Below are 21073 nucleotides of genomic sequence, written 5' to 3'. Positions count from 1 at the left end.
TCTGTTTGATTCCGGATTTTTTTCCAATTGAATTTTCAATAGAATTCCGATAGAATCTTTTATTCAATTTGTTCTACAATCCTATACGATTCTCTTTACAAACAAAAACAAACAGAAAATACTTCATTAACGTATCACGAGGAAAGAATATTCTTCACTCTATCTGCGTGATTCTTGTTTTGTTTTGTTGCTCAAAACTTCCTTTCTTTTTTTCGATTCAATTATCATCATCATCATGGTAGATTTCGTGATTTTATTTCATTTTGATTTGAACTTTCTTCTCTCCGATCACTCAAGTGATGATGATGACCAATATCGACAAAGAATTTCAACAAACAAACAAACATAAAGGCCAAACAATTTGAAAAAAATTCCATTTCCCACGAGATTCCTCAGAAAAAAAAGAATCAAATTTCAATGTCAGCCAGTCAGTCAATCGTTTGGTTTCAATTTCAATTTGGCGGCAATTACCCAGCGCAATGTGAACATTGTGAAAATTTTGTTTTCAAAACTGGATTTATTTTTCCTTAATCTTTTTTCCCTCTTTCTTTTGTTTTGTCTTGTTTTTTGTATTTACGGAAGCAAATCAGACTAAACTTATAGTTAATTCTTCTCTCATTTCTTCTATTTGTTTCGATTACAAATCTACCGAAATGTAATTTTGTTTTTTTTTTTTGTTTTCAGATAATTCCATAAGATTTTTTATTTATTTCTTTCGCCCCGTCTATCAGTAATATCGTTTTATTTTGCCGGTTCTTAAATGTTTTTTATCCCTAAAAACAAAAAAAAAAGATAATAATAAAAAACAACAGCAGAAGCAGAAAAAAAACATACGAAAAACGAATGGAAAACATTCAAAGAAATACGAATGGGAAACATCCAAATGAAAATACAGAAACACACAGAATACAGAATAATAATAAAATAAAGGAGAATTACGTAAATCCATTTACAAAATGGTTATTAGTTTCATATTTTTTTTCTAGTTTTGTTTTAATTCTTTTCGTTTTGAGTCCAATTTTGATCCAAAAGAATCGACAAAACATGATGTTTTTTCCGGGATGTTTGAATGATAATAATAATAATAATAATAATGATTCCAATCCATTTATATTGATTTTTTTTCTTGTTTTCTGAATCCATATATTTATTATGATTATGATTTTCCGCTTGTTTTCTTTCTGGAAAGATTTTTTCTTCTTCTTCAGCAAAGTTTCCAACTTGATTCAAATCTTTATCATTAATTTCTGGTTCAAGTTTCATTATCATTAATTTGACTAATTGGAATGAAAGAAAAAGGAAAAATTATTCATTTGCAAGAAAGATTTCCTGTAATTTGACATTTCATCTTTTCTTGGAAAGTTTCCTTCTTTTACTCAATCCAGTTCTAAAAAAAGTTCCTGATGTGATGGATTTATTTCCTTCATCATCATCAAATGAATCTGGGAATTTTTTTTCTTTCACTTGCCTGCAAAAAAAAACTAATTAGAATCTTAAATACTCATCGTCACTGTCAATTCACACGACGACAACGACAAGGAAGAAAAGTTTCCGAAACGAAAAAAAATGGATAAGAAACTCGACAAAAATCAAAAATCAAAATGAAAAACGATGTTAGTCGGCTGCTGTTGTTTGATGATGAAATGAATTGTTGTTGACAATCTTCAAGATTTTTTTTTTTTCGTTGTTGTTGATCCTTTTTTTTATGGAGTTTATTCATATCATATTAAGATGTTGGTTGAGTGAAAAATAAAGTATGTGTCTCTGTGTGTGTGTCAATTAATCTTTTTATTCACAATTTTCTTTTTTGTTTCTTGAAAAATTTCCCTTATGTCATTGCAGGGTTAATCCTTTCGTTATTTTATTTTTTTTTTTTTGAGTGATAAATGAAAAGTACGAAAAAAGAAATTGAGAAAATAAGTAATCTGATCTTTATCATTATCATCACCAATTTTTTTTTTTTTTTTTTGTTTATTGTGAAATATGATTCATAGTTCAGTGAGGTTAGGTTGATGACAATGACTATGACTATGACTATGATTCATAGTTGAGTGAGGTTAGGTTGATGACAACGACTATGGCTATGACTGTGATTCATAGTTCAGTGAGGTTAGGTTGATAACAATGACTATGGCTATGACTGTGATTCATAGTTCAGTGAGGTTAGGTTGATGACAATGACTATGGCTATGGCTGTGATTCAATGTTCAGTGAGGTTAGGTTGATGACTAAAAGACAAATTTTGATAATGAAAATTTTTTTTCCATTATTAGTATTAACAAAATTTCCAACAATAAATACTGATAGATTTATTTATTCTATTTATATTTCAAACAATCTTGGCCAATAAAAATGATGACAAAAATTCAATTGTAGTTACACAAATAAAAAAAACAAAATCAAGTCATTTGGAAAACACAAAATAAAACATGAAAAAACCCAAAATAACTTTCCATAATGATCATCATCATCATCAGTTAGATTCGAAAACCAGAAATGAAAATCTCGATCAATTGAAATGTTGATGATGATGATGATAATGATGGTCGATTGTGGTGGCAGTAGTAGTCATCATCATTATTATCATCATTTCTATTTCTATTTTAGTTTGTTTGCTTGCTTGCTTCTATGATTGTGATTTTAATTACATTTATTGATTAATCAATAAAATTGACAAATTTTACTATTTCATTATTATTCTCTTGGTAAAGAATCCGAAAAAACCCAAACCAAACTAAAGCAGTCAGCCATAAGATTCTGTTGATGATGATGCCGAATAAAAGAATTTATTCTGTGGTGTTTTCTGGTACTGATGAGAAATCTTCCCGGAAAAACAACAACAATTTGAATTTTTTGAAAATTTTAAATAAAATTCCTACTATATCCACTTTGTTTGTTTCAATTCATTACATTTTTTTGATTATGACTTTCTCTCTCTCTCTTCTTTTTGCATAATAATGTCATATTGACCAAAATCATCTTCTTCTTGTTCGGTTGGTCAGGGTTTTGTTGTTTGTCATCATTATCATCAGTCATTTGATGAAATTGACCATATGGAAATTCCATTTATTCATTCCATACTTGTCAACAGTCATCATCATTATTTGCCCAAACTTGATTTGCTTCGTGAATATTTGATTTTTGCATTTGTTTTCCGGTCGTCTTGTTTTATTTTTTCTTTTCAGTATCGCTGAATATGCTTTACAAGAAGATTTTTATTTTATTTTCAGGAATTAAATTCTAGAATCAAGAATTTTACCACAGAATATTTTGTTGTTGTTATTCGTTAAAAAAAACAAAACAGCCAGATTTATGTCATGCATAATGTGGGTGCATAATGTGGGTGGTTTATCAGTGTGTTTTTAAGTACTTTTTTTCTTCTTTTTGTTGTAAAAACAATTCTTATTTTGTCTTTGCCGTTTTTGTTTTGTTTTGTTTTTGTTTCTGGAATCAACAAAACCAATTTCGATGTTCTGTGTTTGTTGTTTGTCGATAAAAATAGTTGTACAAAACAACAACAACAACAAAAACATTTCTAGAGAAAAAAAATTTGTTGTTGTTTTTTTTGGAAAATAATGATAAAGAATTTAAGAATATTCTTGCCAACTTTCTTTCTCGATTCATTTCGATTCACTGTTATTTGACTAATCAACTAATTAATTGCCAAAATATCACAACAACAACAACAACAAAAAGTCTATATCGATCTTCATTGATGAAAAATAAATTTTTTTGAAAAACCCAAAAGTTCATTTATTAAATTAGATTATGGAATTGTAATGATGAAAACCGGTTTTTGTTGTTGTTGTTTTCAACCCCTTTTGTTGTTTCGAGTGATTATTGATCGATCGTGATTTTTTCCAGATTCTGACTGATGATGATGATAATTTTATTTCTGGCAAATTTCTTTAAGATTTTGATTTTCCGTGTGACTAATCACATTGATTAAGCACACATCATATTCATGGCTATTCATCGATGTTTTCGAAAAAATATTCTTTCGAATCTGATTCAATTATCATCCAATGATTCTCTGTATTCAAGGGAATTTTTCTATTCAAAATGTTTCCGAAAATTTTCCAATATAATAATGTCAGAAAAAAGGCCAAAAAAAAAAGAAAAAATTAACGGTTCACATCCCAGATGGGTGAAAATAGTAATGAAAAAAATCGAAATAAATTTTAATTAATGATGATCATCATCATAGTAAAAAACAAAAACAAAATGGAAAAAAGTAATGAAAAAAAAGACTGAAAATTAACTAAACATTTTTATTATTATTATCATTTTCGTCTGGATTTTCTTGCTTTTTCTTGCTTCAATAATCCTATAGGATCAAAGTGAAAATGAAAATCTTAATTTGAAAAATAAAATTTCAACAGAAGAATTATGTTCAGAAGAAGAAATTAAATTATATAATCATTTTCGTTATTTAACAAAGAAAAAAATTTCTTAAATAAAATTTTAACTAACTGAACTAAATTAGCACTGGAAATCTGAAAACAAAACATTCTCTAAAATGTCATATCCAAACTATGTTAATGTTTCACGTTCATAGAATCGATTCATGTTTCATAGAATATTCTTTTGTTTGTTTGTTTGTTAGTTTGATATTATTCAACCCAAAATTTTGATCAATAACGAATAGAATTTCATTGAAACATTGAGAAAAACAGGATAAACAACAACAACAAAAAAAAGGATAAACATAACGAACGAGAGAAAATGAAACAAAATAACCGAATTTCATTTTGAAAATTCCACAGAATATTCTAATGATGATGATGATGATGATGATAAATAAAATCATAATATAATGATGGTAATATCGTTATATGAATATATCATTATGTTGTGAATAATTTATCATTATAATAATTTTATCTCCCCTGTTTGTTTGTTGTTGTTGTTCGTTTGTTGTTGTTGTTGTTCATATATCATCAACAACAACAACAACAACAAAATGATGCAGAATAGGAGGAAAATATTTTCATATACAAAAAAAAACCTAAATCCATTTTTTATCTCTTTTTGTTTACTTGATGTTTTTGTTGTTGTTGTTTCATTGAAAAATAATAAACCCTAGTTTATCTCTCTTTTTATCATTATTAGACACAAAATGATCATTCTAATCCGATGATCATTTTTTGGTTATTTCATTTCATTTCATTTTGTTGTTGTTGTTTATCATTTTTTAGAAATCAGTTTTTTTATAAAACAAAAACAGCAACAAAAACGATGATGATAAATCGATTGATATTTTTCTTTTTGTTTGTTGATCCATTCATAATGATGATGTTTATTTTGTTTTTGTTTTGCTTTCTCTATTCTGTACAAAACTGAATAAAATTATAGAATATTCATTGTTTGATTCGAAGTTAAATTTCAATAATAATAAAAGAGTTATCTTGATTTTTTTTCGGAAAATGATTAATTATTTTTCTCGTATTTTTTTCCCGGAAAATTTCCCAAAAACCACAAATATAGTGACCAAAAATGGAACAACAAATCTTACCGAAAACATTAACAGCAGCAATGAAAGCCAAATAAATGATTTAAATCTACAAAAAATATTAAATTTTTCATCGCAAAATCATCAAGATGATAATAAATTGAATAGGATAAATTCAATTATCGATCATCATCATAATCATCATTATCATCAATCGATTGATAAAAAAAGAACTATTAAATTATATCGATCATCATTATCGACGATGAATCAACAACAACAACAACAACAATCATCATTATCATCAAAACTGAATTCAAATGTGATATTACCTAATAATCAAACAACAACAACAATGAGAAATTTTTCAGAAACCAAAGGTATTTATCCTGATTCATTTGTTGTTATTTTCAAAGAATTATTTTCGGGAAAAAAATATTCCCATTATCATTTGGTTTCCCGGAAAATTTCCTCCCCCCACTATTTAAATATCATTTGTAAAATAGATTAGATGAATAGAAAAAAAATCCATTAGAGGTGTAAAAAAATTCCTGTTATTTTGTATAAAAAAATATCATTATTTCCCGGAAAATTTCCATCAAATAATATATGATTTTGTTTGGTTTTCAGGTAAAAAATCTACCTTAATATAATCATTTTTCTATGTTTTTTTAATGGTCATTTTTCATTCTACTAATGTATGTGTTGAAATAGTCGATAACATTGTATCCAATTGTTTTTTTTTTGTTTATCTTCCGGAAATGTAAAAAAATGTTCCCGGAAAATGGTCATAAGAATTTTCTGTTTATTTCATTGAATGTCGTTCGTTTATTATTTGTTTTCATTTTGTTGATTAATTCATTTTGATTAAGTTTTATGATGATGGTGTATTATGAAATTAAATAAAAAAAACAAAACAGAAAACTTACTTTCAAAGAATTTTTTCTTTCTTTTTTTTTTATTGCGCCAAATTCTTGTTCAGTTTTTTTTTCATTACTCTTTTATTCTTTTGATGTGCGTGAATGGGTGTAAATAGAACAAGTTTTTTTTAATTATAACGACGTTGTTGTTGCTGTCGAAATAGTTCTCATGAATTGAGATGAATCTGATAAAATCCGAAAGTTTCTTTTTTAATCCTTTTGTTTCATCACCACCACCCCCACCATGTTACATAATCTATAGATTAGTTTTATTTGCACGTATTTTCGACAACAAACAACAACAGCAAAAACAACAACTAGCAAAACTGCAACAAAATTGATTCAATGCAATTATCAATGAAATTCTTCAATAATAATAATGATGTAAATGGAATCGAAAAAATAATGTCATTTTTCTAGTTCTGGTCTCAATCGTGATAAACAACGATGATGATAAATTCTTTTTCTTAACGTTTTTTTGAAAAATTTAAGAAAGAAGAAAAAAACTAAAGAAAAACTATGATTAACACACTTTCGATTTTTTTCATACTTTTTTTTGTTCATTTTTTATTATTATTATCTTCAAATCAAATGGAAAATATATTAGTGATCCAAAAATGAAGAAGAATTATTACTATTTTCTTCGAATGCGATTCTTTTCCTTTGTTCCACGATAATAATAACGCTACAAACCATTATTATTATTATTATAACCGAAAGACCATCCAAAATAATAAAACCGAACGAATCATAAAATCGAAATAAAAAACAAAACAAACGAACGAAAAAAAAAACTTTCCATTATTGTCCAGTTTCCGTTTTGTTGTTGTTACAGTTATTACATTGTATTTTTCTCTAAGTAAGTGGATTGATGATGGAATCGATGGTGGATAAATAAATAAATAAACTAATAGATCGATGGATGATCGATGTTTATTTTTGGATATTTTTCTTTTTTTTCAAATCAAGATGGATTTTCTTCATTTTTGTTTTCGTTTGTTGTGAAAAAAATAAATGACATTTTTTGTTTTGTTTCAACCAGCAAATACTTTATTGCAGTAATGCAGTAGCATTCATTGATCATCCTTGAACATCATCAGAGAATTTTTTTTTCTTGTTGATCCTGTAAAACTAGATTAGAATCTCTTTAACTTTAATGACAACAACAACAACAAACCGTAAAGATGGAAATGAATGAATGAAAACTTTTTTTTCAACAACAACAATCCATTTTTGTTTGCTGTTTTTGGACGTTACATAACAATGATGATGATGATTCTTACTTACTTACTTAATATTATTGACTTATTGACAATTTTAAGATTCTCTCTCTCTCTCTTCAGAATCGGAATCAAATTCTTTCGTTCGATTGAACACACTCAAACACACACACACACACCGATTGACTATTTTGGACTTGAATGAAATTAAACAGAAGAATCTTGACTAGAAAAAAAGTGATAGAATCGATACTTCAAAATCTTTCTGGGAAACTTTTTTTCTCAGTTTTCCAATGACAATTTGATTTTCAAATGTTGATTTTGAATTCCATTTTGATTGATTGATTGGGAATTTTGTTTCAGAATCAAAGTTTTTAGTTTTGTTTCCGAGAATGAAACCAAAAAAATATTCATTCTCTTTTCGTATTTGAAATTCATAAATCAAAAACTGAAACTGAAACAAAAAAAAAACGATTAAATAATGATTATAATGGTTTTTGTTTCTTTGGTTTTTAATGGAAAACAAAATCCCAAATAATAATGATAATGATGATACCAGAGTGTAGAATACTGGCAGCAAATCCTATGAATCGCCTTGAAGGAAAATGATAATGATAATGATTCTTATGATGATCGTTCGTTTTCTTCGTTTCACTTTTCTATATGGATATTTTTCGCTTATTGTCCGGCTACTTTGTTGATTCTTTTCTTTGTTTGATCTGGTTTTGATTCATTAACATTGCCTGAAAGAAACTGATTTATTTCGTAATTGAATTGAATTGATTAATTGATGATGTTTAAAAGCTAAAATATCAATATTTAATTATTTATCATTTGGTTTTGGTGATGGCACAGAAAAGTATTCCTTTTTTTCAAAACCAAAAACCAAGCAAACAAAAATTATGATTTTCAATAATTTATTTTTTTGGTTTTTCTTACCCGGTTATTCGCTTTTCTCCATACACAAACACATTAAATAATCTCACATTCAACCATTTCTAAATGAATTAATGGATAAAATGAATAAAAATTTTCATTCCCATATCAATATATTTCGAATAGGAATTACATTGATTACGAAACGATACTTTTACTCAATAAAAAGCAGAAAAAAACAACAAAATAAATGATTTATGGATGATGGTTTTTTCTTCTAATTGAAAATCTATTATTATCCAATTCAATTCAATATCATTTCTCGACCGTTCAAACCGAACCAAACGCCCATCATTGAAAGAAGAAGAAAGAAAGAAACAGAATTGCCAATTGAAAAGAAATCGATACATTCGGTTATTGTTTTCACCGGCTTTTCTTATATATTTCGTTGTTTGCAAAGATGATATTTATCATTTCAAATGTCTCAAGTTTTTTTCTGGTTTTTTTCTTGTTTTTTTCTCACTGATTCTTTTTTCCATCCTTCTGATTTTGTCATTTGTCATATTTTTTTATTGTTTCTTCTTGAATGAATGAATGGATGAATGAATGGACTTATGGCCGATATTCTCTTTATTCTTTTTTGTTTTTGCACTTACTTACTTACACAGAATAAATTCATTGAAAATGGAAAAAAAGAATCTTTGTTGTTGTTGTTATTGTTGTTCATCTCTTTTCCCCTTTTCTCCGCCCATTTTTTTACGCGATTCTGGATTCCGGATTCACATCCCTATGTTTTTTTCATCAATAACAATTGAATGAGTGCAAACATTTGATATTTTTACCTCTGTACAGAATATTCTTTATTCAGTCACTTTTTCCTCCCCTCCCCAAAGAAATGAATGAATTCAATTCAGTGTTTTCTTTTGAACAATATGATTCTGTTTTTGTTTGATTTGAAATCACCGTCGATTCCATCACACACACACACTGTAATGTAAACACACACAAACCATTGATGCACGTGTCAAACATTCAGAAAATTGAATCAAAAAGAATTCGATTCTTTTCTTTGCAATTCTTTGGTGCAAACAGAAAGAAAGAAAAACACCATTTCAAAAAATTTATGCTTGAATAAATTTTTCCAGAAAAAAATTGAATGAAATGAATCTTATATAACCAACAACAATGGACAAATATCGATGATGCAATCAAAAAGATGATGATGATGATTGTGGTTTGTAATTTTACCACTTTCAACACTTTTTTTTCTTCTTTTTCTTCCGTATCTTATGTTTTCTACTTCTGGGTTCAAGGTAGTATTTCGTTTTGTGTGTGTGTGTGTATTGAATTTCAATCAATATTCATTTCATTGTGTTTTTCCACAATGTTTTTCACTTTTTTCTATAATGATCAAATTCGATAATGAATGAGCAAACATCTGATCCTGATCTTCTTGATTTTTTCATCATTGCTATTCTCGATTTCAATTCCTGGGAAATTTCTTTTTTTCTTCTTTTTTTTTGTTTCGTTTCTTGGTTTTTCGTTTTTATTTTGTCTGCAAATGAAAAAGAGAAAGAAAAATATCAAAAACGTTTCATCGTGAAAAAGAAAGAAATTCCACAATTCTTTTCTTTTTGGGTATTTTTTTTGCAAACAATGAATTGAATCAACCAACCAACAACAGAAGAATCCACAACAACAACAACAAAAACAAAAATCGATTCCAGCAGAATTCTGGAAAAGAAATTCTATAGTGACAATTGAATTGAATTGAATTTTATGGATCCCGATCCAGATCATCATCATTAGTGAAAGAAGCAAAATGTTCATCATCATCAACCGCATCATCATTATTATTATTTCAAAGAATATTAGTGGGACGATGGATGGAGGAAGGGGGGAAAATGTATTCTATTTCTACCAAAATTTCCTCCCCCCAGAATCTAATTATATAATTAATTTCAATTCTGTCAAAACAAACCACTGCACACACGTGCGAGCAAAGAAAAATTGGGTGCGAAAAAAATCAATATCCTATACTTTTTCGACTGATGTTTTTCACATCTCTAAGCATCCATGAATCGATTGTTTGTGGTTAGGATTTTCGTAAAATTAATAATTTTTTTCTTTTCTTCAAAAAGAACCCATAATGAATTGGAATCATAAGCATTATTCCAATAACAGGATTCAGGATTCAGAAAATTTTCGTTTCTTGCGTTTCTTTTTCGTTCCTCATTTGATTTTCAAGTTTGATTTTGTTTTCTTTCTTCGATATGTCACCATATTGTTTGTTTGTTGTTGTTGTTAAACACAACACACATTCGGTAATCAACAAAAAATGTTTTTGTTTTTTGTTCGGGTAATACAATATGTTGCTGTTGTTTTTCTTAACAAACTTCAAATTAATCGATTACATAATTCCTGTGTGTGTGTGTAGCATTTATATTTACAATATTTACAAACATGTTTTATAACAAAGACCGCGTAAACATCCTTCGATAATGTTGATGATATTTTCTCTTTGTTAATAAGGCAATGAATAATGAAATAAGGTCAGAAAAGATGTTTTTTATTATTCATATTGGTGTTTGTGTGTGTATGTTTTTCCTGAAAAACTTCTAAGCATCTTTTCTCTCTCTCTCTCTCTCCCTGAATTGATTTTTTTTTTTGATTCTTCACTTGGTTCACACAAATGTTGTTTCGGGTTTTTTCTTTCTTTGCTTGTTTAGATTCCGAATAAGATCAATTTGATTCTTGTTTTTTTTCTCTTGTCGTACGACGATTATTAATAATCGATAAATTTGGCAATTTTTTTTTTCGTTCGTTTTTCGATTCTGTACGAATAATGTTGTTATTATAATAATAATGGTATACCATCACAGAAATTTTACAAGGAAAACAAGATGCTAGAGAAAATTTCCCTATAATTTGTATATGGAACACAAAAGCAAAACGATCCAAAATTTTGTTGGAAATTAGCCATCATCATCATCATGTTGTACAAACGAGAAAAATTCTGGGAAAATTTTCCGAAATTTTTTCAAGCCAAATTCAATGAATGAAAATTTAAATTTAAAATTTTAATTAAATTTTTTTCCGTATACAAATATAAATGCAAGTTAACGAATTTGTTTCCTCAATTCAATTCCCTCATTGATAATTATGATGTTTTTTTTTATTATTCAAAAAATGACCATTGTTGTTTGACCATTTCTACCTTGAGATTTCAATTTTAAAGTGAACATGTTTATCATTTTTGGTTTGTTGTTGTTGTTGTAATAATCATAACAAACGCTATTTATTTGGTGATTTAACCCTTCGGCTATTTATTCTGGGAAATTTTTGCATTGAAAAAAACTGAAATAATTAAATAAATTCTCGTCGAATACGATTAACCCTCCCCCACCACAAAAAAAAAATCAAGATAAAACGTGTAATGAATAATATTCGGTTTGGTTTTTCTCTTGATTCATTTTAAAATTCTAGAAAAATATTTTTTTCTAATTTTATTAGGAATTTTCCTTGTTGTTGTCGTTGTTGTTATTGTCAAACAACATAATCATGAAATTTTCAACAACAACAACAGAGAAAATTCCCGAAAACAAAAATTATAATCAAATTTTTTCAAGTATGAAAACATTCCGCAAACACCAAAATCATCAAAATTACCGAAAATTCAAAGATATTTCTTCCAATTTTGTTTGATTAAAAAATTGTGTAAATATTTTCATTTTTTTTCAATAATCATCATTATTATGGCGTGGGTGGATTCTGTTTGAAATTATTATCATCTTCATTTTCGATCTATCCTCACACACACACCAAATTCCGGCTCGAATATAATTCCGGTTCATTCAATCATTCCATTTATTCATTCATTTCATTTCATTCATATTCTGTTTGTAAACGAAATCGAAATAATAATATGAAACATATGAGTAAAACGATGATGATGATATTTACTTAATTTAATAATATTAGTAGCAGAAAGAAAAATGTAATAAATTCTATTTAATCACAATCATCATGATAGAATCATCATCAACAACAATGGGCCAAAACAAACAGAATATTTTTTTTGTTTTGTTTTCAATCATTTTTTTTGCCTATCCACATCCCATCGACATCCACATTCTATGATATACCGTTGCATATTATGCAAGAGTTTAGGTGAAAATTCATTTTTCTACTTTCTCTCTCATATTGTCGTTTATAAATGGTAGAATGGAAATTAATATTTGGGAATAGTTTCGGGAATTTTCGTTTTTGTTTCGTTTGGAGATATGATTTATTTCATTTTATTTCTATATTTAGATTCTACAGTTTACAATTCTGTGATTCTGTGTGTGTGTGTGTGACCAAATTGTATGAATCATATCAACGATGATGATGAAATGATGCTAATAAATAATAATGTCACTTTTCTATTTACGGAATTCATCATCATTGTGATTTGCGGCAATCGCCACCGATTTATGCATGAATCGGTCGAAATAGAAAGAAACCGACCAAACCGAAACATACCGAGAATATTATTCATTATTGTTAATTAATTAATGTTTTTCAAATATTCATTTTGGTTTTTTTTTTTGATTTTTGGTTTTTCATCACCATCATAATTAGTTTACATTCAGAATCCAGAATTTAAAACACAAAAAACAAATTCCATGGACAATGTTTAATTCAGAATTCGGTCATTACAATCAGAATAAACAGAATTTTTGTGTTTTGTCTCGCATCTCTTGAAATACCTTTTTTGTTTTGCAAAATCCGTTCAACAAAACAGAATCAACGATTAATGATGATGTTAACAAATGGTTAAACACACACACACCGCACTGCAAATGAATGAATGAAAATTTGGTTTTTTTTTCTTTTGAAAAAATAAATTCATTTTCAAGATAAAATCATAAATTATCATTTATCATTTTTTTTTGTTTCAGAAAAAATTTTTCATTTTGTTTCAATTTTGGTTTGTTGGAAAAACTTTTCAGAAAATTTCTCATTTTTTTTACTGGAAAACTTTCCAAGAAGAAAAAAATTCGGAAACATTTCTGTGTCTGATTTTTTCTTCTTTTTTTAGGTCATCATCAAAATCAAATGAAATATGGTTAGTCGTAAGAGAAAAAAAACCGGAATCTCATGATGATGATGATGAATGATGACCAGAAAAAAAAGATTCCGATGTTTTAGTTCTTAGCAAAAAAAAAAAACAAAACAAAACAAAACACCCACTTGCATATAACTAAATATATGGATGATGTAATGAAATTAATTAGTAATTAATCATTTTCTGGTTTTGTTTTTGTTTTTGGTAATGATAGTAGTAGTTGTAGTAAATGACATGTCATCATCAGTACCAAACAACAACAAGGAAAATTTCCAAGAAATATTTCCAGAACGAAAAATGGATCATCATCATCATCATTCAGTTTAGGTTTCGTGTTTGGTAAAAATGCTGATGATCATGATATTCAATCATATCATTCGGAAAAAAATACAGGATACATTTGGTTGGTTGGTTGGCTAGTTGATCATTCAGGAAATAATCGATTGTCGTGACTTGTATTTGATCGTTTGTTGCTTGTTGTAAACGTGAATGAATTTTTATTCAGAAATTCTATTACAAAAATAAACCTGTAACTTTTTTTGTTGAAGAAAAAAATTAATTAATCAGCTTTAAATGGTAAAAAAAGGTGAAAATGCTAATTAGAAAAAGAGAAAATTTTCCTGAAAATCATAATCCTTGGGAATATTCCTTCTTTTTTTTGCTTGAATTTCAATTAGTAACAATTTCTATTTTATTTTAAATTCTGTAAATAATTTTTTTTCTTGTAAAAAACAATTTTTCCAGAATAAATCTCCGAAAAAATGACCAAGAAATCCAATGATAAATTGTAAAAAAACTTTACCAAAAGTTTCCGTGAAAGTTTATTGAAACAGAACACACAGAAAAATGAAACGTAAAATAGTTCGATTTTTTGCCAAAAAACCATAACATTTTTGGGTTTTAACGTCATCCACAAAATGTTATGGTTTTTTTCCTCAATATTTTATGGAAAACTGAAATCGTGAAATATTAGGATTTTTTTCCAGAATATTTCATGATTTTTGGCCAATCTTATACTCAGCCCAAACATTTCATGGATTTTTTGTTTTGCCCAAACATTTCATGGATTTTTTGTTTTGTCCCAATATTTCATGATTTTTTTTGCTAGCCTCAATATTTCATGGATTTTTTTGTTAGCCTCAATATTTCATGAAAAATTTCTGGACTTAGAAAATTTTTTTTCATTTTTTGGATTAATCAAAATTTCATAATAAAATATGTACAATTTGACACTCGGCCAAACATATCGCGTTTGCAATGAATTTGCGAAGTTGGATCTACAAAAAAATGATTGATTTGAAACCACGTTTCAATGAGAATGGAATCCTATCCTATCCTATCTTCCGGACAGAATAATCATACAGACAAAATGGATGTTTCCTAAGCAAATTTTTTTCAATAGGGCTAAAGAAGAAGGTATTGGATTGGATCTTCCTTCATTTGTCTAAGATGAGTTCCTAATATCTAATTTGGTTAAAAAAATATGAAGGGGTCAGATGTGGCAATTTGATCATGAAGCCAAAACTAGTGGCTGTTGTCCACGCTGGCTTCGTAAACAACTTATAACCTAAAATTGCTTTTGAATATCAGATTGGATTCATGATCGATTCATGAAAAGATTTGGTAAATCGATGTTTGTTCGATTGAGCCATAACAATTGAACTTGAAATTTGAAACAATTCGCTAACATTCGAAACATTGTTAATAATTCAATTAAACAATTGAAATAATTCGAATCCAGCATTTTTGTTTTTAAACGAAGTTTTTGTTTTTCGTTTGCCATTTGACTATTTTTCGAATCAGAAAATATTATTTTGTGTAACGGCTCAAAACATGGAAAAAACAATAGAAAGCGTTGTGGCTGGATAAGGAAATCTCCAACGGTCGAACGAGAAATCGGAAGCGATATGGAACTCAAGCAAGCATCAGTGGTGAACTGAGGGCAACCAAGGAAGATTCATCCATTCATGATAAATTATTAGAAATCACATAGCCATGATTTGAGCGATAATCTGGAAAATAAAGCAAACAAATCGGAGAATTTCAATCTATCCTTGGCCAATAATCTTAATTTTTTATCATTTAATTCACTGATTAACTTGTTTACTTTTTGTTTATGAATTTAAAAAATGATCTTTATGCCACCTTAGTCGGCTAAATTTATCTTTCTTTTCTCTTTTATTTCGCATTTTTTTTGTAAATAAAAATATTTTTAACCAGAATATTTCATGATTTTTTTGCCCAAAAATATTCAGTCTTTTTCCAGAATATTTCATGGATTTTTCCAAGAAATATTAGGTCTTTTCCAGAATATTTCATGATTTTTTGGCCACAAATATTTGAGTTTTTTGCCTCAATATTTCATGGATTTTGCCCAGAAATACAAAAAAAGAAAGAAAAACCATAACATTTTGTGGATGACGTTAAAACCCAAAAATGTTATGAATTTTGCCGTATATTTTACGACTTTATTTTTCTGTGTGAAGAAAAAAAATCCAATGAATAATAATTATATTATGTAATCTAATAGCCAACATTACCTTGATTGATAATATTGAATTTCTAAATTTTTCTTTTCTTCGTTTTATCACAAATTTTAACCGGAAAAAAGACTGATAAACTTTTTTTTTTGTTGTTGAAATCTTTCCGGAAAGATTCCAACAAAAAAAACTTTTGCGGTATATTTTCATCAACTCTTTTCTTTTTCCTACAACAGTGTAGGTGTAATCATTCTCTTTGTTTTGTAAATTATCACCATTATAATCAACGGTTACATAATTAATCATTTTTACAGAAAAAAAAGAAAAAGAAAAGAATGCAAACAACAACAAAAAAACATTATCATTGAATCTTGCTTGCTCTCTCTTGGTTAATAACATCTGAAATGATAATAAAAAAAAAACAAAAAACTTTACTTTTGTTTTCGGAAAGTTTTTTGTTTTTGTTTCAAACAATGTTTTATGTTACTGGATGATGTTTTATGAAGACAGAGAGAGAAATTCTTGCTTTGGTTTTGATAATTAAAATGGCTTTTCATTTTCAGCCATTTTTTTCCTGGTTTTGTTTTGAATTCTTATCGTTGATTTTGTTAAGAATGATCTTTTATTATTGTTGTTTTATCACCACCATTATCATTAACATCATCATTAATTGATGACAGAACATTTTAGTTGGAAATTTTCCACAAAAAAAAGAACTAAAAGAATTTTTTTCGCAAATGTTTACGGAAATTTTTTCTAAATTTTTTTTCTATTTTCTTTAGAGCCTTCCATTTCATGGCTATCTTCATCATCCAAATTATCAACCATTTCGACAGCAATAGCCCCGAAACATATTTCAAATGAAAATATTTTCAATAATAATCAAAGTGATTTTTATCAGATGCCTTTCAATGATCAACAACAACAAGAGAAAATCAAATCATCATCAACATCAACAACAACATTGAATAAATTATGGTATGTGTACAAAAAATAATCAATTTGAATAAATTGTCAATCAATTTCTTATATTTCTATATTTACTTTCCAAAAAAAAAAACTTCCGGGAAAAAAATCATTCTGGGAAAACTTTCTGGGAAAAACATTCGAAATTAAATATATACTTTCTGTCTGTCTGTCTGTCTGTCAAAAGGAATGATGACAGGATACAATCCAATTGGAACAACCATCAAAACATTATCATTGATAATGATGATTATAATGATGTTGAACAACAACAAATATCAAATTATTCATCAAAAATAAATTATCATTTCAATAGTAATAATAATAATAATGATGACAGTAACCGTGGTAATAACAATTATAGTGATAATGAGATGAAGAATTCAAATAAAAATAATAATAAAATCAAATTTGTTCAATCAAAATCATTACCATTAACATCATCGGAATCGATGATAATTTCGAATGATGATAAAATGACAGCATCAGCAACAATATCCGATATCAACCAATATCAAAATGATCAAATTTTTTCAAATAATAATAATCATCATTTGATTATGAAAAGAAAATTTCGAAGAAAATTTCCATCAAAATTGGTATGTGTGTTTTTAAAATTTTTTCCGGGAAAATTTCTCATTTTTTCTCCTCTCCTGCTATCAATTTAGCTTCAATCATCGACTGTGATTAAATCAAAAATCAACGATCAATCATCATCATTAAAATCAATGAAAAATAATAAAACTGTAATTAACGATAACGATGATGAAGATTCGGATGATGAAAGTGATGAATATTCATCATCATCATCATCGATACAACCAGAGCAACAACAACAGCAAATTAAACAACAGCCAATCTATGAAGTAATAATCAATGAAGAGGAAAAAGATTTACCAAAAAAATTATTTCAGGTTTGTTTCATTTTTTTAGTTCTTTCAAAATATTGCCGGGAAATTTCCCAGAAACAAAACAAAAAAATTCCCTTCATCATTCGATTAATTGATTCAAATTTTTCATTTCAAAAGAAATGAAATGAATTTTTTATAAGAAAATCTTTCCAATAAAATATCCATTACTCTTTCGCTTCTCATTTCTCGTTTTTGCTTCTGGTTGTCAAGAACCCAGAATTGGAATTCAATTTTTTGTTTCCTTTGACAATTCTGTGTGTGTGTGTCGATTCAATTCATTTTCCCCCTTCCTAAAAACAAATTTTCAATTTGTTTTGATCGACACAGAACGAAAAAAAGAAAATCATGTCCCGAATAAAATCATAATAAGGGTGGTGGTGGTGGTGGTGGGTGTTTTTTTCCATCGTCTTTGGTTTTCTTGAAGAAAAAAACCCAAGCACTATTTCTGAAACCGAGTGGAAAGAAATATTTCCGAAATTCTGTCGCCCGTATGTCTGTGTGTGTGTGTGGTGACAACATGACAAATGAATTTTTTCGTTTTTTTCTGTTACTTTTTTCCATTTCTTTTTTTCACATCATCATCATCATCATCATCATCAACTAGCTTAGTTGAAATAGAAAAATTGTTTTGGATCTCGGTTGATAAACGATGGCAAATCATCGCCATCCACACATCACACACGCACACACCTCCCCCTTGATGTATGACCACCACCACCACTATGGAATTATTATCATCATCATCATCATCATGGTCGATTCGAGAAATGTTTCCGAAAATACTACACAAAGAGAATGGAATATAATTCAAAGAATAAAAAAGAATCTAAAGAAAGAAAATGAATGAATTCAAGCGGCAAACAAACGAAAAACAGTTTTCAAGTGTCAATAATTTTTTTCAGCAACAACAACAGCTTTTCGGCAGCATCTTTTCTTTTCTTTGGTTGTCATCATTTGATTGTCGTGTTTTGATGATGATGATGATGATGATAACGATTATCATCAAAGAAAATAGAAAAGAATCTTTGATGATCATCATCATCAAAGACCAAAGACGAAATGAAACAAACAAATGGAAAACATTTTAACAATTTATCAATCTTTTTTGTTGTTGTTTAACATCATTTTCAAAACAAAATGAAATGAATCGAATCGAAATGTTTGTTTGTTTGTTTGAAAATGAGTTTTTTTCAGTCAGTTTGGTCAGTCAGTTAGTAAATCATTCTGCAGAATGATCAATTCAATTCAAAAATGTTTGAAATTAAATTAAACAATTTTCATTTCGGTCGAGTCGACAAAATGGTCATCATTTTTGATGATGACCATAAAGTGATCGGCCAATGAATCAAGAGAGAGAGAGAGAGAGAAATGCCCATCATTATGATTCTCTATTCAGTTTTGAATAATGTTTTTTGTTTGTTTGTTGTAAAAAGAATTTCCATTTTATTTATTTAATCAACTCGACTTGTTGTATGCAGAATATGACAAATGTCAAACATTTACAACAACAAAAAAATTTAAAATGTTGATTTTGTCTATTTGAATTTTCTATTTTTCGTTTGATTGTTTTTCAGTTTTTCTGCTGGCTGGAAATTATTTAATTTTGGTTTGATTTTTTTTTTTGGCACTGGCATATTTTTGTGTAAATAATCATCATCATTGACTGGGCTAACGGCTATGAATTTTTTTCCAGTTTTGAATCGGAAAAAAATTCTTTATCGGGAAATTTCCCTGAGAACAAAGAAGAATAAAAAAAACATGTAAATATTATTTGAATAGGAATTTAAATAAATAAAAAAAAAGCAAACGGCAGCATAATTTTTTGAAAAAAAACATTTATCGATGTTGTACGGTTTATTCACATTATTGATTACCACGAAAGAATCAAGAGAATCGACATTTGTTGTGAGAAGGGAAAGATTTCTTTCCCCAAAAAGTTTCTTAAAAGAATCACACACACGCACAGTTACAGCCTGCGGCCAAAAGAATCTCGATGGAAAAAAATGAAAATCAAAACAAATGAGGTGCCTGAATTTTGTTTTGTTTTGTTTAGTTTGGAATTTTTTTTGTTCAAAAATTCCGTTTTCACTTTGTTCAAAGAAAAGAATTTCCTGAATTTAAACCAAAAATCAAAAGAATCCGTCACCGCAAAAGCCAATTCTTTTAAAGAATCAACCGTTTATCTTTGAAACGAAAATAAAACACACAGAATATTCTGCTGCCAAAACAAAACAAATAAACCATTCAAGCATAAATATTCTGAACAACAAGCAAAAAATACTTTTAAAATGATGAAATTTTGCATTGAATCCAGAAATAAAAAACACTGACATTTTCGGTTCAAAACTTTGAACTTTTTGTTTTGTTTGGTGGCAAATAAAAATGATAATGATGATGATTATGGAAAGAGAGAAAAAAGGTCATCATCATACATCACATTGGTATTGTGTTAACCAGAAGTTTTTCGAAAGTTTTTGTAAAGTTTTTTTTGTTCTGCTTGTGTCATATAAATGAGAGGATAATTCTTGTGAATTTTTTCTTTTTTAAAAAAATGAATGAATTATGTAGTTATTCTGGTGGTTGGTTGGAATTTTTCATTTCGGTAACAAAAGTTTCTAGATTCGTTTTTTGTCTTGAAATCCAGAAAAAAATGAGAAAAGATTTTTCATTTTTTGGTTCTTGGAAAATTTCTCTCTCTCGAAAAATGAATGATGGTGGTGGTTGGTTTTTCTTTGGAAATTTTTTCAAAACCAAAAAAAAATTTAAAGTTTCCGTTTCTTTGCTGGTAAAGTTTCTAGTCTCTATATTTTCTTTTTTGCCCGGAAGGAAGTGTTTTCTTGTTGTTGTTGTTAGTTTCCCGCGAACTACTTCATGGCTACAATGTATCCAAAATAAGTGATTAATTTCATTTTTGTTTCAATTTTTTTTTGTTTTGTTTCAAATCCAAGGTTAAAGCATTGATGATCAATGATTCAAATGGTACAATATCAACATCGACGATTAATCAAAGAAAATCTGGTCAAAATATCGATGGTGGTGGTGGTGGTGGTGGTGGATTAATGTTCATTCTAAGTGGTAAGTCGATTAATCGATTGTATCGTCCTTTACTATTTGTTCATTTTTTTTGTTTTGTTTTTC

The 21073-nt window shown here is 27.9% G+C and overlaps 1 protein-coding gene across 1 annotated transcript in view; it reads left to right on the top strand.

Moving 5' to 3' along the window:
* LOC113798275 (uncharacterized) overlaps nucleotides 1-21073 on the top strand; it is a 33474-nt gene that overhangs the window by 8759 nt on the left and 3642 nt on the right. Inside the window, exons 2-6 of the mRNA XM_075820902.1 lie at nucleotides 5488-5832; nucleotides 16841-17036; nucleotides 17212-17623; nucleotides 17693-17938; nucleotides 20884-21010. Of these exons, the coding sequence (XP_075677017.1) occupies nucleotides 5488-5832; nucleotides 16841-17036; nucleotides 17212-17623; nucleotides 17693-17938; nucleotides 20884-21010 (1326 nt within the window). The remainder of the gene's footprint in view (nucleotides 1-5487; nucleotides 5833-16840; nucleotides 17037-17211; nucleotides 17624-17692; nucleotides 17939-20883; nucleotides 21011-21073) is intronic.

Source organism: Dermatophagoides pteronyssinus, unplaced genomic scaffold (assembly GCF_027571235.1).
Source record: "Dermatophagoides pteronyssinus isolate colony J.1.1.1.1 unplaced genomic scaffold, Derpt_VIB-CSIC_2022.12 sq0008, whole genome shotgun sequence".
NCBI classification, from domain to species: domain Eukaryota; kingdom Metazoa; phylum Arthropoda; class Arachnida; order Sarcoptiformes; family Pyroglyphidae; genus Dermatophagoides; species Dermatophagoides pteronyssinus.
This window is presented reverse-complemented; position numbering and strand designations above follow the sequence as displayed.